General features: G+C 39.7%; 4 protein-coding genes across 6 annotated transcripts; 3 read left to right on the top strand and 1 right to left on the bottom strand.

Moving 5' to 3' along the window:
- Positions 1 to 2,572: 2,572 nt before the first annotated feature.
- On the bottom strand, positions 2,573 to 4,129 carry tmem276a (transmembrane protein 276a; the record flags this gene model as incomplete). The annotated part of the gene is made up of 4 exons (XM_079162263.1): positions 2,573 to 2,820; positions 2,970 to 3,107; positions 3,219 to 3,332; positions 3,739 to 4,129. The coding sequence occupies 4 exons, from the start codon at positions 4,127 to 4,129 to the stop codon at positions 2,573 to 2,575; spliced, it is 891 nt and encodes a 296-aa protein (XP_079018389.1).
- A 1,561-nt stretch (positions 4,130 to 5,690) lies between these two features.
- Positions 5,691 to 8,441, top strand: spi1a (Spi-1 proto-oncogene a). Its single transcript, XM_079163407.1, has 5 exons — positions 5,691 to 5,824; positions 6,322 to 6,415; positions 6,500 to 6,687; positions 7,616 to 7,775; positions 7,881 to 8,441. The coding sequence occupies exons 1-5, from the start codon at positions 5,798 to 5,800 to the stop codon at positions 8,189 to 8,191; spliced, it is 780 nt and encodes a 259-aa protein (XP_079019533.1). The 5' UTR covers positions 5,691 to 5,797; the 3' UTR covers positions 8,192 to 8,441.
- Positions 8,442 to 9,166: 725 nt separating this feature from the next.
- Positions 9,167 to 10,600, top strand: LOC306698823 (protein regulator of cytokinesis 1-like). Its single transcript, XM_079163304.1, has 5 exons — positions 9,167 to 9,291; positions 9,418 to 9,535; positions 9,622 to 9,744; positions 9,844 to 10,077; positions 10,170 to 10,600. Exons 1-5 carry the CDS (start codon positions 9,281 to 9,283, stop codon positions 10,227 to 10,229), a joined length of 546 nt encoding a protein of 181 aa, XP_079019430.1. The 5' UTR covers positions 9,167 to 9,280; the 3' UTR covers positions 10,230 to 10,600.
- A 1,402-nt stretch (positions 10,601 to 12,002) lies between these two features.
- LOC306699252 (protein regulator of cytokinesis 1-like) lies at positions 12,003 to 17,208 on the top strand. 3 transcript variants are annotated; one of them, XM_079163811.1, is made up of 14 exons: positions 12,003 to 12,135; positions 12,585 to 12,717; positions 12,816 to 12,938; positions 13,033 to 13,266; positions 13,349 to 13,519; positions 13,627 to 13,776; positions 13,889 to 14,036; positions 14,128 to 14,264; positions 14,354 to 14,449; positions 14,822 to 14,968; positions 15,068 to 15,178; positions 15,302 to 15,409; positions 15,943 to 16,046; positions 16,715 to 17,208. In XM_079163811.1, exons 1-14 carry the CDS (start codon positions 12,125 to 12,127, stop codon positions 16,761 to 16,763), a joined length of 1,722 nt encoding a protein of 573 aa, XP_079019937.1. In that variant the 5' UTR covers positions 12,003 to 12,124; the 3' UTR covers positions 16,764 to 17,208. The 3 variants fall into 3 exon arrangements, with proteins under 3 accessions (XP_079019937.1, XP_079019936.1, XP_079019938.1); XM_079163810.1 differs by having other exon boundaries at positions 15,943 to 16,113; XM_079163812.1 differs by having other exon boundaries at positions 12,011 to 12,130; positions 15,943 to 16,113.
- Positions 17,209 to 17,382: the final 174 nt, after the last annotated feature.

Here is a 17,382-nt window from a genome sequence, read left to right as displayed (position 1 = left end):
GTTGAAGGCCGGAGACAACGTCGGCAAGTTGACCTTGAGTTAAGATTAGTTTGTTAAACTTTTCTATCTATAGTCTAATATTTACTCCGACACTGTGGCAGAGAAGTACTCAGATCTTTTACTTATGTCGACAGCTGTAATACAACAGTGTGTAAATATTCTGTTACAAGTGAAAGTCCTGTATTCAAAATGTTACTTAAGTAAAAGTACATAAGTATTAGCATGAGAATATACTCAAAGTATCAAAAGTAGAAGTACTCATTCTGTAGACTGACCCATTCAATTTGTGTTATGTTATTGGATAATAATGAGGGATGCATTAATGTGTACATCACGTTTAATATTGCAGCTAATGAAGGTGGAGCTAATTGTAACATTAAATACTGCATGGTGGCTAAAATCTATAAAAACATATTTTATTATATTTTCTATTAAATAAATAAATACATAACTTGTAACCAAAGTTATTGGATAAATGTGAAAAAGTGAAAAGGGCTGATAATGTAATATTTGCCTCTAAAATGTAATGAAGTAGAAGAACAAAGTTGCGTGAAATGGAAATACTCAAGTTAAGTACAAGTACCTCAAAACTGTAATCAAGTACAATACTTGAGAGGATGTATTTACGTTCCACCTGCTGTTGACAGTCTATGTTCCCCTTTGAAGCACTGGCCTTTTTACTTCATGCTTTTATCTGACAGCTGCAGTTATTATGGTCTTTGCTGAGTGAAACATTCAACCCAGTGACTGAGGTCATAAAATGGATTGTTAGATTCAAACTAGCAGGGAGTATGTGGAGAAATTAGCTGGTCTACTATATTAAATTACTTTTTAATGCTGTGGGCACATATAGGACATGCAGGATTTTCTCCTCATTAAACCAACGGTGCAGGTCTTCTGTGTCACTGTAACAACGATGCAACACTGCAAAAGAAACCATTACAGTGAGCTTTGCTATGTAAATACATGTTACACCAAATACTTAATTATTATTATTATAATAATTATTACAGGGTGGTATTTTACTTGAGTAAAGAAGAACTTGTTCCCACTTACAAGTCATTCCTGAGCAGTAAGCCAGAGGGGATTAGTGCTGCTCTATGCTAAAACAATTCATATCATGGTTTAATTTCAACACTCTTCATCTTTTAGCTTGTCACAAAGTGCAGATAATTTGATCATAGATTTATTTTTTTGTGTTTATGAAATACTGTACATTATATATTCATTCTATCATGAACATATAATTACTTACAAAATCAGTCTCCGGTGGCCAATGTGGTTCTAACCAACAACAAGGATTTATTTAAAGGCTGCAGCAGCACAATAACTCCATGAGGATAATGAATAATTTGAGAAACACAACAGTAAAGAGGAGTTGCTAAAGAGTAGAGAAACTTCAAGAAGTAAGTGAAGCCAGGAATTGGAGGTCATAAAATGTTTATTTCTCATAAAAGTTGTGGGCAAGTAATTACAGCTTCCAGTGGCTGGTATGTATGCTGTCAATGGACAATAATTACTAATAGTAATCAAATGTTTGTGCTGTTGTCAGAATAAAGTGATCATAAAGTTAATGTAGTTATCTGGATTTCATTTCTTATTATAAGTGATGTTTATTAAATAAGGAGCTGCTATTTCACCGTAATGCACAGCAGACAATTACTTCACTTTTTCCGTTCTATTCTTATTGTTGAATTGTTTTATTTTTGTCAGTTTTGTTACTCAGCTTTGACTACTTACTCAACTTTTGGTCGCTGACATCATCTCATAAGTTTTCAGAGGTGGCTAAATAAAACAGACTGCTTGTAACACAAACATAAATACAAAGAGCTGCTGTTTTAAAAATAATGGTGTTGAAACTTTACTCTGGTTACATACCAGTGATCTCATTGTGCAATACAAAAGACGACCACAAAGATGTTATGACGTCTGTTCAGTGTGTCACACAGGAAGAAAAAATAGTTCTGCAAGGCTGCTTTATTTTTCAAAAATATTTTGATGGGGGTAAGACCTCAAGAACAACAAAACATTTCCCTCAAACACAGTTTGGTCTTAATCTTCATATTTTTCCTTGAATAAACACAAATGCATCTGCATACATACAATTCAAAAAGTACATGTACATATCTTGTTTTGAATGGGTACATAATGATACACAGTTGCCCTTTGAAATGTGACAGTACACATCCATAGTTTGATCTTCAATACATATTTCAAAGTTGTGCTATTGATTGTCTGCCAGTGATTCTTTTTCTCTTTTGTTTTTCTTCTCATACTAGCAGATTTTACAGGAAGAAAATTTGTATAACTATTCTCCTCTTGAAGAGCAAGCAATTAACACTGAACAGTTCATTCATAAAGAGGGATAGGAAAAAAAGCACCAGAGGGACTGAAATCGTCTTCGGTCAAATGTCACCTCTCTTTCGTTTTCACGTGAGCGAGAGCCAGTGTCCTGTGCTTTCTCTGTGTGAAGGCGCTCTCTGCTCTGAGTCCCTGGATATAACTGTCTGTGCAGCAGGGCTCGTCACTGTTTTAGGAGGAGACGGGTGTCTGTTAAATGTGCGGCGGCCTGTCACACACAGCCGTTCTCCTGCCTGGGCTTGTGCACCACAGGGGTGTGCGGAGGGTAGAGGGAAGGAGCGAGTGTACACAGGAAGCCAGCCAGCAACGTCAGGCCCAGTCCACCCCAAGCACAAAACATGGACCAGCCGTAACCGTGACTGATGTCCTCTGGTATTCCAAACATGTAGCGAGGATAGCGGGACAGTTCAAAGTTGATCCCAGCCACACATGTGCAGAGGGAGATAATGCAGCATGTCCCTGCCAGAGAGGAAGAAAAACAAGTCACACGACAGCAGTCCATTTTCATCTCCTCTGATGCATCATTTCATCACTCTCTCATTAACAAAGACATCACTGCCCCTCTGTGGTGATTCGAGGTAGTGCTCTTTATGTATATCACATCTTACCTCCCATGAGGAAGAGAAGTCCAGCCACATACTGCATCAAATCATGCTGCTTGCAGCAGCCCAGCACGCCTATGATCCAGCCGAACAGGATGATGGATATGGCCATGCCTACGAAACTTGCAGTCATCCTCTGGAGGTCTGCAAAGCGCACAAGGGAAGTGACAGTGTTATCAGCCGGGGCGCTGAACAAGTTTCTCTACATTTATTCATCAGATTATCAGATTATAGAAGGGGGTTTGGGGAACTCACGGAGCGCGTGCCACTCATCCTGCCTTATTGTCTTCGTCAGATTGATTGGCAGATTTCTGGGCAACGCTGATGATGAGTAGTAGTATTTTATTGGTGTGCAGCGCGGAACCAATCCTGTGGATGTAAACAACACAAAGAGGATGTCACAAAAGCACTGAGATCAGATGAAGAGCATATCACAAGACTCTCTGCTGCCACCCCCTTCCCAAAAAAAAAAAAATCACCCAACCCCCTTCCACCACCACCCATCCACCCACACCATTGTAGAGTAGCTTATTGTACGCATCTCGAGGCTTCTGTTACTACAGCTTGCCCTTTTATGCTGAAAACAACACAGCACGTCGAATTGTAACCGTACTCCGCGTTATACTGCGTACAGGCCTTGAGGGTCTGTGCGCAGCATCAGCACCTTGGATAGCGCATTCGTGCACAAAGTATATGCGCGATGGCGCCTCGCACACAACACAAATGTCCAAAACAAACGCATTATAGCACAAAATATGAGCCCGGAAAACCAAACCTTTAAAGATCAAATCCTCTATCTCCAAGTCAAATCCCCCACGGTGGCACTTTTTCCACAGTCCGGTGATGGTGGAGTTGAATTGCCGACTGCAGAGGGACTCCATGGCCGGGGCAGGAGGCAAGAAGTGCCGCTTAGCCCGCAGCAGCATTTCGCCGCTCATCTTCTCCAAATGTCGCTCCTTGGGCAACATGCGAAGTGGAAGGTTGTTGTTGGAGATGTAAATGTAGCCGGGGTCGTTTCTTTTGTTTGAATAATTCTTGCAGCGTTCCCGGTGCCTCCTCGCATCGGTCTCGTACCAGTTGTCAGTGCTGATAGCCACGGCTATCAGTCCCAAAGCGCAAAATGCCAAAAAGAGACCTGCCACGGTTAAAGTCCTCATAGCAGCCATGTTCCATGCGTATCTCGCCTCGGTGCCGTGATAATTCCACGGGACAGCAGTACTCTGCTGCTGGCTGCTGCTGGCAGTGTTTGAGGTGGGAAGGAAATTCAACAATACATGGAAATCTGAAAAGCTGATAAAATCCCCAAGACGCTCATGTCTTAAATGTGTCAACCACCGCCGAAATAAACCAAATTCCGAGGAGCAGGATTAATAAATTCGGGCCTCGGTGAGCTATTTTGGCTGTCTCCTCGCTGCCTCTGAACTCAGTCTAGCCTAGATACTGGTCAGTCCAACATTTCTTTCCAGTAGATGGAGACAGAGCAAATATTTGAAAGCACAACAAGCCCCCAGGCCTGCAGTTACAGTAACTCATGATCTGAAAGAATAGCCGAAGTTTGACACAGTCATACTAGAGGAAGTACCCTCAGGTTTTGACATTTTGTATCACCTCGGCTGCTGTTGTCTAAAGCGTTCACTTATGAAACACCGTCCATGTTAAACAGACCACGTTAAACCCCTTAGAGGGCCTCGTTTTTTTCTGTCTGGTGTACAGGAAACTGTTTCATCACATCCAGCAGATTGCCTCTGGTAACTTTCCATCTCAACATGGCCAAACGCATTACACACATCAGTACAACAACAACATAATGGAATATCTTTTGGTTCATTGTAATATTCTGAGAGAAGCTATACAAAATCATACATTTCTAAAATAATAAAAATACAAATAGTTGTTTAGCCACAGCATATGTTTCAAGTATTATTTCTTCAGCTAATGTCTACCTCTAGCAGGAATACAAACAAGTTTCAGGGACACAGTGGCTCCAAACATTTCCAACATGTTTTCACTGGTTTCATTCTCATGGTCAATACTTCCTCAATTGAAACCATAATGCCAAACTAAAGAGGAACAAGCTTGATTCCAAACTCATTTTTGGTTTCGGCTCCTGTGTGCAGTAACGCTTAAAGAAATCCCTATAAGTACATTTGCCTGGGGATTTGTTGTGATTGATGGTAAGGAAACAGGTAAATCACATTTTCTTGCACAGCAAGTGTAGGGAAGCCTGATATATGTTAAATCAATATCCTTTTATTTAGCTTTCTTTAAGGGCACATGACTGCAGCACTTAGACTGACAAAGGGGGAAGTTGAAGCATACAAGGGCAGGCCATTATATGTGTGATAACAAATGTCTATTTTAACAGTGTGACAGTTTCTACAAATATCTTTAGAGGATTCATACATGCATCTATTTTTACTATTGTTATGGTTTTAGGATAAAACACTTTTTAGACAGCAATATACAACTATTACTTTTACTCTGGACCAATACTAAAATGTTTTAAATATATATATATATATAACTGCTTATTAAAACAGGTATTGTGAATCCTTGCACGATAATAACCTTTAAATATGCAAGAAATGCATGTACGGTACATAGGATTGGCTCATACATGACACTCAGCCATCAGGAACTAGCTGATCGTATGAATTTGACAATTGGATGATATGAACGCAGGCTCTATAGAGTCCAGTTTGTTTCTCACTTTCAGTTCCCATTTGTCTGGTGAAGTCAGCTCAGCGAGGTTGCGTGTTTCAGTGAAGCAATAAGAAAAAGTTAACATCCAACACAAGCTTCAAGAACAAAGTTTCTCATGCTGCCTTGTTTACATGATGGAAGGATATGGAATATCATCTGTAAGTGTTGCTCTTTTATTGTTTCATGTCTGACCTTTGTTCAGAGTTTGTGACATTGAGATAATATGTTCCTGTTTGTCATGCTGTTTATTCTGTTTCTTTAGCTGTTTGAAAAAAATAGGTTTTCTAGAAAGTAATTCTAGTGATCAAGGTAGAACTTAAACATTCTCATTGCTGATTAATTATCTGAGAAGAAGATGAGGGCTGGGCGTTGTGTTTGTGTTTAACTAGGACATGTGTATTTGTTTTTGCTGTGAGAATTGGGAGAGTAACCTACACTAAACAGACCTTTGTGTATGAACTTGTGTCTGCTCTGTTAATTTAATCTATTCATTTCCTGTCTTTATCTTCTATTAAAGCAATGAAGATCAAATCAAATATATAAATAAAAGTACTTCTAGAAGAACACAATGGACATATTTGACTTAATTTTGTCAGGAAAAAGAGACTCAAACCTTTACTTTCTCTGTGACAAAATTAATTTTTCCCCTCCAAAGGCATCAGAGGAACTTGTTCCAAATGAACCAGATAATTATCGGCCACCTGCAGAGCTGTACCCTTATCTCACTACTGTGGGGGAGATTTATGAAGGTGAGAAGACTGGATTTAACAATTGAAATGAACACGAATCACTGCACGACTGAGTGCCTTACAGTACTTTCTGTCACTTTTCAGACCATCGATGGACCTTCCACTCAGAGCGTGTCCAGCCGACGGACTTTGAGAATTCTCCAGTGAATCACCTCATTGAGCTTCAGTCTGTGTCTCCTCAACAACTGGTACAACCAACATACCGCTACAACAGCGAGTCTATGCCCCTTCACCTGGACCCACCACTCGTACCTCTCTCTGTGTCGCCACAAGTAAGTCCATGTGTAGAAATGAATGACGGCTCTAGTGTGAAGAGACATAATCTATACACATGTGACCTGAAATGTTGAAATTAAAGCATATTGATGTTCTGCAGGAAAAAGCTGCCTAAATAAGGATATACCAGGTCAGTTTCGAACTTGATCTTATTGAAAAGACAGGAGCTAAAGCACATAGACAAACTAGGGTTTTGTTCATTTTTTCTACTTGTTTTTTAGTTAAGTTCGGTACTAATTTAATACAGCATGTTCCCCTTTCAAGTGAAATTATTGCAAATCAAGATGTTAACAAGGCCACTAACAATTCTTCATTTAGTCCATAAAATGTAAAAGAAATGTATAAAATGCCCATCATTGATTTTCAGAGCCCAAGTTTACTTATTCAAACAGCTGGACTTATCCAACCAACAGTCTAAAACACAAAGTTATTCCATTTAAGACAGAGCAAATCAGTAAACATGTATAGTTAAGAAGCTGTTGAAAAATGACCAACAATCAATGAACAACATTGTTGCTGTTATACATTTATATACATGTTGAATAAAAGGTCAAACAGAAAGGTTTTTGTTGCTGCCAACATAATAACCATAATAACAACACAATACATATTTTAGGAAATACTTTGACGAAAACAGCATGGATTTAGATACAATGAAATCCAAAAAGAAACAGGAATTTCATCTCTACAAATACATGATGTGGACAGTCAGGGATATTTTCTCTGAAATGTTGTCTACATCACATGGTCTTGCAGAGCATTGAATTCTATTTTGGCAGAGTTACTTCCTCTTTTAGCACAATGACTGTTAAATGTTGAAGCAAAATGTCAGACGGTGGATAATTGCAAAACAAAAGAAAATTGCAGTTCTATCACTCCTCTGTGTAAACTTGAACCACGACGTGCTTTAAATTTCACCTACAGATCCCATATTACACCCCATCCCTGTGCTACCAGTACCAACCCTCTGCCTCGCCTGGACATTACTACTCAGAAGAGGAACAAAGAGGAATCAGTCCTCCGCTCGAGGTATCAGATGGGGAGGAACTTGAAGACCACAACCACTCCTTCAGGAAAGACATTAGTGAGTATTTCCAATGCATAAATCTACTGCAAGTCACATACATATAAAGCCTGAGGAAACTGCTAAACTAAATTGCTTGACTGAGTCTCATATTTTCAAATCCAGGCAACAAGAAGAAAATCCGCTTGTACCAGTTCCTCTTGGACTTGCTAAGAAACGGTGACATGACTGATAGTATCTGGTGGGTGGACCAAGACAAGGGTATCTTTCAGTTCTCCACAAAACACAAAGAAGTCCTGGCCAGCCACTGGGGTACTCAGAAAGGAAACCGTAAAAAAATGACCTACCAAAAAATGGCTCGAGCTCTGAGGAACTATGGTAAATCTGGAGAGATTAAAAAAGTAAAGAAAAAGCTTACCTACCAGTTCAGTGAGGAGGTGCTGAGGAACCTCTATTTACGCCAGTATCCTCACTGATGAGGGAACACAGGCTGTCATTCATTACGCTGAAATCACTAAACTAGCCAAGATTGTGTTTTTCCTGTATGCAATTTCACTTCGTTTTTCTACCAAGTTTTCTTACATAATTTATTTTTGATGACAGTGTAAAGCTTCTTCTACGCCATTTGCCTCTATAAACTTCATTTCAGACTCAAATGGAGTCTGTGCTTGTAAATTTAAGTGTTTGTGTACAAGGATTAAAGGATTATTAAACATCAGGGACAACTAAAAACTGTTTTTACATAATCTTTTGTCATGAATGTCTGTTTTGTCAAATGAACTGAATCCATCTTTAAACACACACAAATGATATTCTGGCCTATAGTGGATTTGTGTCTAGTCCAGAGCATGATGTGGCCTATTTCTAATTCAGCGAAATTTGAGTGGCAGAGCTGAGCAACATGGCTGCAAATTCATGTCACTTTTTTTTAACCCTGGTCCAAATGGGAAAAAAGGGGGGAGAGCAAAAGACAGATGTGTAGACGGTAAAACACTGTGGGAAATGGTAGTGAAAAGACAGATAATTGAAGCATTCAAACATGAAAGACAAAGTAGTAGAGACGTGCGTGCAAGATAAATAGAAAAACTTTAAATGCAATTGCAAGCAGATTGTAAAAAAGAGAGAGAATGAAGGGCAAGGTGGTAGATATAGGAAGGGAGTGGAGCATCAAAGGACTGTTAGAGACAGGGGACAAACAAGTTCAGGTTAAAGGGGCTTTATTTAATTTATTGAATGGAACGGGTTTAATATCCAGAATATAACTTCTATATGAAGGGCTTTCTTTTTTTGGGGGGGGGGGGGTAATTTATAAATAACATTATTATTGTGTTTAAATGATAACTGTCATAAAGTCATGATGTTACACACTTCGGTACGGTAGGTGGCGGCATTCACCTCAAACGTTGGCTTGTAGTCTGCCAATAAACTGAAAAAAAGAAGAAGAAAAGAAAGTTCAAAAGTCGAAAAGCGAGCTGGGGTCCCTTTCTACCGGAGCCACACCGATGTTGATTTGTCTTTCTTTAAAGACCGCGTTTTCGTTAACGAAGATTGTTTGAGGAGGCAACATGAGAGTCAGGTTAGTAACTTAACATTTTAATTATGGAACAATGACAATCAGTTAGCAAACGTATTTGGTTTTACTGGTAACAGGTGTTGAACCTACAGAACACTGACTCACGCGCACCAATGCTTTTCTCTCCAGTGAAGTCCACGCATGCCTCAAAAGAGCCCTGATCAGGCTGCAGGACATTTTGCATGAAATCGGCTATTCAGAAGAAGAGCGCGTCCAGAAAATCAACGATGTTCACATGCGTATTAAAGTGAGTTAGATTAGATTTAAAGTCTAGTTGTTGACTTCAGAAAGCTAGCAAATTGACCCGTATTATTGGTTTATCTTGTCCTGCAGGCTTTGCTGGAGCAATTAATTAAAGATGAGGAGGAGCGCAAGAAGAGATTAATGAAAAGCATAGAGTCATGTATTAAGGAACTCAATAACTTGTGCAGTGAACTTCAGCTGTCCCCCTTTAAGGTACGGTCTTTTATTTTTATTTTTTTTAATATGTGGTTTTCATAAACCTGTCAGGGGAAATTACTAATGTTTGGACTAACCTTCTGGATTTCTGCAAAGGAGGAAGATGGCTGCTCCATGTTGCAGAGGGAGAAGAATAGCCGCACACGTCTAGAGGAGATGATGGAGCACAAGAAGAAGAGAATGGAAGACCTTAAGAGCCTCATTGCCAAAGATAGCGAGCTGTGCGATATTTTGTGCATTACCCCATTTTGCATTGACCATGACGCCATCCCCTCACTGAAGCAACTTGAGACGTACCATGCCTACCTGGATGATCTCACCAAAGAGAAGGTATAACTGACATTCTGGTTTTCTTAATTATTAGTGCCTTTTCTTATTAGGGTTGTAAGTTAACCTGGCTCGTTTTTTGTTGTTTTTTTCAGGAACTTCTTCATGGTGAATTTGTAGGCGTCAAAAAGGAGAGCAACGTATTCATGGGTTAATTTATTTACGCCAGTATCCTCACTGATGAGGGAACACAGGCTGTCTTTGATTACGCTGAAATCACTAAACTAGCCAAGATTGTGTTTTTCCTGTATGCAATTTCTCTTTGTTTTTCTACAAAGTTTTCTTACATAATTTATTTTTGATGACAGTGTAAAGCTTCTACTATGCCATTTGCCTCTATAAACATCTTCATTTTAGACTCAAATGGAGTCTGTGCTTGTAAATTTTAATGTTTGTGTACAAGGATTAAAGGATTATTCAACATCAGGGACAACTAAAAAAAACATCACTGTTTTGTCAAATGAACTGAATCCATCTTTAATCACAAATTATGTTCTAGCCTATTGTGGATTTGTGTCTAGTCCAGAGCATGATGTGGCCTATTTCTAATTCAGTGAAATTTGAGTGCTGAGCAACATGACTGCAAATTATTGTCACTTTTTTTTTTTAAACCCTGGTCCAAATGGGAAAAGAGGGGAGCGCAAAAAACAGTGTAGATAAATAGTAGTGGAAAGACCGATAATTGAAGCATTCAACCAAGAAAAAGTAGCAGACATGTGTGCCAGATAACTGGAAAAACTTTAAATGCAGAGCTTTGTGTATGGCGTCTGTAGCCTACCTACGAAAAAGGCATTTTGCTGCTGGCAGGGCCTGACCAAGACCACAATCTGTTGTGGTCCATGCCAGCCTGGAAAGATAACCGATAAACACAGGCAAAAGTCAAGTATGCCATTCACACAAGAGTAACCATATAATATTTTTTTATATATATATATATATATATATATATATATATATATATATATATATATATATCTATCCATAGACCTCACCTTAAGCAAAAACGGATATGAGAAACTGAACGGCACAAACAAGGGCTGAGACAGACCCAGATAGGAATAGACTGGGAAGCAATAACCGGAGTCATGGTCTGAAACCAAAAGTTAGACCTTAGAAAAATTAAGGAGTTATAGATGGATCTGTCTACAGTTAAGTCTTTGTGATTATATTAACTTAATAAAGGCTCATTCATTTTAACTACCTCACAAAATAAAGGGGAACCAATGGCATTGTGATAGACTCTAACATTAGTAGAAACCTTTAGAAGAATTTTACTTGAATATATTTATTCATTTTTTCCTAATATCAAGCATTGAATTATGTGGAACATGAACACATAACATATTTTGTTGTGTCTGAGTAGTAAAAGATCAAATAAAATATCCCAAATAAAACCGCGACTAGATGACAATACATGTAAGTGCATAAATTGTAAATAATGAAAATAAACACAATACATAACTACAAATGGTCTTCCATTAAAGGTTGGTACATTCCAGGTCTAATGATTTGTACAATCTTACGTCTTTTAGCAGTTATTTTGCAGATTTCATACAGGCCTATATTTCAGGGATTTACAATATAGTTCAAATGCATTACAAAAAGCGATACAAATGGAGTTTTCATAAATTTGACTTTGTGTATATAATATTTTACCACCCACACATTACATCTACATGTGGTTGGAGTCCGACAGGTCATTTAGTCTATTCTTTCATTTGTTTCCAACACAGCAACAGGAAAAGAAAATTATGCTCCGTGGTTTCAATATTAAAATAACGGACATCACTTTCAAAACAGATTAATTTTAAACGTTGAAGTACCGCCCCCCAGAACAGCTTCCGCCAACGTCATCAGTCAAATCAGCCAATCGGAGCCCAGGCGTTGTTTCGGTGCAGCTTTCAAACCCGTCGAGTCGACAAGCGAGCTGGTGTCCCGTCAACCGTAGCCACACCGACGTTGATTTGTTTTTCTTGAAAGACCGATTTTGATAACTAACCCGTGAACGAAGATTGTTTTTAATATATTTTTTTTCAGTTTGACGAGCAATATGAGAGTAAGGTTAGTAACGTAACATTTTAATTATGGAACAATGGCAATCAGTTGGCTAACGTATTTCCCGACTATCTTGTCGATTGCTTAGCTTAAGCTAGCTAGCTAGCTTTAGCTACTGTGAGCAGACGCACACAGCTTGTGTCGCTTTGGGACCGATTTTCTGTCTGCGGGTGCTGCAATGACACAGTGTGTGGTAATCACTCATGATCGATCTGGTATTTTATTTAGCTTTACAACGAACGCTAATGCGCGTGGAAGCTAGTTAACGTTAGCCTGCTCAGCGACTGAAACGATTGTGGCATTTATCGTTAGTAAAGTTTGCAGAGAGCTAACAGTCCGATACCGGATTTTAAATGACTCGCTCGCGCTAATGTTAATATTGGTCTGGTTTTACTGGCAACAGGTGTTGAACCTATAGGACACTGACTCACTCGCACCAATGCTTTTCTTTCCAGTGAAGTCCACGCAGCAGAGTGTGGTGCGTACCTTAACAGAGCCCAGATCAGGCTGCAGGACATTTGGGATGAAATTGGGATCCCAGAGGAACAGCGCGTCCAGAGAACAAATGATGTTCACAAGCACATTAAAGTGAGTCTCCTATCAATTTAGATTAGATTTAAAGTCTGGTTGTTGACCTCACAGAGCTAGCAAATTGACCCGTATTATTGATTTCTCTTGTCCTGCAGGCTCTGCTGGACCTAATGATTAAGGAAGAGGAGGAGCTCAAGAAGCGATTAATGAAAAGCATAGAGTCATGTATTAAGAAACTCAATAACTTGTGCAGTGAACTTCAGCTGCCCCCCTTTAAGGTACGGTCGTTTATTTTTTTAATATGTGGTTTTCATAAACCTGTCAGGGAAAATTACTAATATGTTTGGACTAACCTTCTGTATTTCTGCGAAGGAGGAAGATGGCTGCTCCATGTTGCAATTGGAGAATAATAGCCGCACACGTCTAGAGGAGATGATGGAGCACAAGAAGAAAAGAATGGAAGACCTTAAGAGCCTCATTGCCAAAGACAGCGAGCTGTGCGATATTTTGTGCACTTCCCCATTTTGCATCGACCATGACGCCGTCCCCTCACTGGAGCAACTTGAGACGTACCATGCCTACCTGGATGATCTCACCAAAGAGAAGGTATAACTGACATTCTGGTTTTCTTGATTATTAGTGCCTTTTCTTATTAGGGTTGTAAGTTAACCTGGCTCGTTTTTTTCAGGAGCGACGTCATGGTGAATTTGTAGGCCTCAAAAGGGAGATCGTCGTATTCATGGATGATCTGGAGCGACACCCAGAGACGAGCTTTGAGACGGATGTGATGTGCGAGGATGAGGAGGCATTTTGTCTGTCAAATGACAACATTGCTGCTCTCAAACTTCTCCTCAGTCAGGTAATTCTGTAGTATTTGCCATTAGATGTTTGTTTTTCCGACCTTATGATTTACGTCTACGATATCATGTATTATAATTGATGTGTTATTTTTATGCCTCCTTCCAGTTAAAAGAACGCAAGGCTAAGAACGAGGACCGTTGTGCAGCTCTCCGTTCTAAGATCCAGGAGCTGTGGGAAAGACTTCGCACTCCCCAAGAGGAGAGGGAAGCCCTCTCTGAGCACATGTTCATGTCAAAGAAAAGAAACATCGAGACAGTAAGAGATCTACCTCATGTGGTTCAGATGAACCGATTTCAGGCAATGCATTGGTGTGTTGTTTCACCAAACACTTGCGTAAAACATTTTGATCACTATTCTGTCTTTCCAGCTCCAGGCTGAGGCCCAGCGTCTAGAGGAGCTGAAAATGCAGAGCATGAAGACGGTCGTCGAGGCCATCAGAGCTGAGATCGCTCTTTTCTGGGAACGGTGCTTCTACAGCCAAGAACAGCAGCAAGCTTTTGTTCCATATCATGACGGTGAATATTTGTTGTACAATGCCCTTGCACCGAATATATGCCGTTGATAATCGCAAAGAGTGTATTCTCAATGTGTGTTTTATTTCCCCAGATGATTTTACTGAAGAGCTTCTCAACCTGCACGAGGCAGAGGTCAGGACCCTGAAGACGTGTTTCGAGGGCCACAGGGAACTCTTTGAGGGAGTCACAAAGTGGCAAGAGAACTGGACCGTGTACTTGGAGCTTGACGTAAGTACTATCCTCTTGAATTTAGCGGGGAAGCATTTAAAACAAACGTTTCTCGTGTGGTAACGTGTGGTTGTATGTACCTATCTCAGAAAAGGGCAAATGACCCCTCGAGGTTCAACAATAGAGGTGGGAACCTTCTGAAGGAGGAGAAGCAAAGAGCTGACCTGCAGAAGAGTTTGCCTAAGGTGAGGAAGGTTTAAATATGGTGGTTATTGAGATGTTCAGTTTATACAAAAACATGATTGCCATTCAATACATGTTATGTTTGTAAGGGAAGCTGTTAGTGGGGATAAAAGGACAAATGAGCTCAAGGGATCCGCATGTGAGAGGGGAAACAGCTCTACGGTTGTTGGTGCGTTACTGATTTTGGCCAACAGATGGGGATGTTCATACTAGAATAATCTCACTCTGTAGTTCCGGTGCAAAATTGTAGCCACCAGATTTGGACAAATATGGCATTTTAGAAATTGTGACTGTTATGTAATGTAGACTGATAGTCCGCTGTCAATGTGAACATGTACACAAGGTCAAATCAGTGTTTCCCTTTTTTGTTGCAGCTGGAAAAGAGTCTTAAAGCCCAAATTGATGCTTGGGAGGAGGAGCATGGCAACGAATTCAAGGTCAATGGACAGCAATTTCTAGAGTACGTGCAGCAGCAGTGGGATCACCACCATGCTGAGAAGGAGAAGGAGAAACTGGAGAGGGTGTGTTCTTACTTAGATTAAAAAAATGCATTTCTTTCAGTCTTAATTGTCTCAAAAGGATTGTCAATATGACTACATTCTTCTTTTTGTCTCAATTAGCAAATGAAGAAAACAAAACAGACACAGGAGGACATGTTGTATGGGACTTCAATGAGAACGCCATCCAAAAGGCGGCTAGCCGGGACTCTCACACCTGGGAAAGTAAGAAAGGTAAGCTGGTGCTTCAGTTTTGTTAGATTTGTTTCTTTATTGCATGTGCAGAGTAACACTAACTGACGGTACCGTGGTGAATGAATAGTTTCAAATGTTTTTTTTTCTTTGTTGTCCTCTCAGCTCAATGGCACCTCCACCTTCTCCACTCCTAGCAGCTTCCTTAGTTCAGGCCTCGGTGGAACCATGTGCCAGTCCTCCATCCAGAAACCACCTCTGTCTGCCAGCAAGGTATATTCAGTCCCTTTGACTCATCTCATGGACAAAATTCATGTTCACATTATGACGGACCCTGTAGGTTAGATTGCTACGCTCTCTATCTCTGGCTGGTTGCACAAAAACATCCCGTAATTCAAGATTTTCCTTAGAGTCAGAGTTAAGGATTCCTTAAAATGTAATTGGTTGCTCCTTATTAACCTTTTCCTTGAATTGTTCGCTTAAAGTTTTCTCCTTATCTCAGTCTCATACTTAAGGAATCCCTTCGTTCGTTAAACTGTTGCACTGTATCTTAACCCATCTGTCCATTGTATATGATACTTATCAGCGTGAATGATGCTCTGCAAAACTCTAACAAAAGCTACACTTGTGATACTTGGATGTGGCGGCTTTGCAGGAGCGTACTGTGAATGTGTGATGCTATAGATATTTTTTGCAAGTGTGTTTTTCCAATTCTTTTTTTTTTTTTACCTGTAGTCTGAAATTAAGTCAAATGAAAAAGCTTGCAAAAAAAGCACATAATCATCATCATCATGGTCTTGTTGTAGGGTTTTGGCCTGCGACCCCCGGGACAAGGAAAAACTCCCCGTGCACTAGACAGAAACAAGGAAAACTTCTCCCATCTAAGAAACACTCCAAGCGGCCCACTAAGGTCTCAGGATACTCAAGATCACACCTTCACCTCTAACTCTGTTGCTGACTTCTATTCGGAATTTTCGGTAAATGTAGTTTTACATTTGTTTAGTTCATCCCTCCGCCAAAAAATCCACTGACATACAATGTTATACTGCATTTAATTGGATTACAATAGTACCATGAAGTACCACAAATATTCTATCTTCAAGTCTGTAGGATTATATAGTTGACCTCTGTTTTAGCTTAATGGTGCCAAACGGCAGAGTTTCTGTTAACAGCTGTTGGACCAGGAACTTTAAGTCCCAGAAAATATATTTAGTAAATCTGTAGATTGTTCCTTTTTATGTCTGTCTCTGTCTGTCTGTCTGTCTGTCGATTTTTGTATTTTAGCTGTTCGGTAAAAAATGTGGGTATTTATGAAATGAAGCAAATGTTTGCCAACGCTGCATAATGTTTGGAAACGGATAATCTGCATTAAAATTCATAGTGGTAGACCATGGATACAACAAATACACGTATCGGATTGTTATTGTTTTTGAGCAGTGAATCATGAGAAAAGGCGACCGTTTATCTCCACCGAGAAATATTAACATTTAGCGTTTCATGTTACCGTGCCACAACATATTGTCTCCTTCAATGTGAACAGAGATCCTGACCGGCGGTCATTTTCCCTTTTCTCCACAGAAGCACCTCTCGACGGCGTCTAAATCAAATGCAAAGTCCGGACTGCTGAACTCCACTGTCGGCCATCAGTGATGGCGTCCCGTGGGCCGCTCCGGCACCAGAAGTCCTCCAGCTCTGATGTAGTTTGGTGTAATATTCAGATGGTGGACAAGCGGAAACATCGATGTAAACTTCTTACTAAACATGTAAATATTTTGAGTCTCGAACCATTCTGTTTTGCTAAATCTTTATTCCAGGGTTAGCCCGACTGTTTCGTCTGCTGTATGTGTTATTGATGATTGTACCAAGTCAGTTGTGGGTTTTTATTTCACATTTTTATTTTAGGGCTACATCTTTTTAAATGACTTTAACCATATCGGGAGAACTACTTTGTTTTAGTACTGTAGCAGCTAGCCGAAGCACCATGGTTTTATTCCTCCAGCTGGGATGACAGCTACATTTGCTCTTGTGTGCTTTTTTTTTTCAAAAATCAAGCTGTAAATAAACGTTTATGATACCTATTTATGATTTTGTCATTTCTAATTGTACGTGACTGTTTTCATTCTAGCTTGTATAGTTGAGTTGCACAACATTCTGAGTCCCAGTCAGAAGGCATATCTGTTAAGTGAAATGTTTTGACCACATACTGTATCTTACTACATACTGTTTATGTATTGTATTGCAGTATA

The sequence above is a fragment of the Pholis gunnellus genome (genome assembly GCF_910591455.1).
Source record: "Pholis gunnellus genome assembly, chromosome: 7".
Taxonomy (NCBI): Eukaryota; Metazoa; Chordata; class Actinopteri; order Perciformes; family Pholidae; genus Pholis; species Pholis gunnellus.
Note: the sequence above shows the minus strand (reverse complement) of the source record. Positions and strands in the feature narration are given on the sequence as shown.

Bases quoted from the DNA above. Each gene is read 5' to 3' on its own strand.
- LOC306699252 (XM_079163810.1), top strand. The intron at 13,520-13,626 runs GTAATTCTGTAG...GCCTCCTTCCAG, and splicing joins TCAAACTTCTCCTCAGTCAG to TTAAAAGAACGCAAGGCTAA. The intron at 14,450-14,821 runs GTGAGGAAGGTT...TTTTTGTTGCAG, and splicing joins TGCAGAAGAGTTTGCCTAAG to CTGGAAAAGAGTCTTAAAGC.
- LOC306698823 (XM_079163304.1), top strand. The intron at 9,536-9,621 runs GTGAGTTAGATT...CTTGTCCTGCAG, and splicing joins ATGTTCACATGCGTATTAAA to GCTTTGCTGGAGCAATTAAT. The intron at 9,745-9,843 runs GTACGGTCTTTT...ATTTCTGCAAAG, and splicing joins TTCAGCTGTCCCCCTTTAAG to GAGGAAGATGGCTGCTCCAT.
- spi1a (XM_079163407.1), top strand. From the start codon at position 5,798: ATGATGGAAGGATATGGAATATCATCT. The intron at 6,416-6,499 runs GTGAGAAGACTG...GTCACTTTTCAG, and splicing joins TGTGGGGGAGATTTATGAAG to ACCATCGATGGACCTTCCAC. The intron at 7,776-7,880 runs GTGAGTATTTCC...TTTCAAATCCAG, and splicing joins CTCCTTCAGGAAAGACATTA to GCAACAAGAAGAAAATCCGC.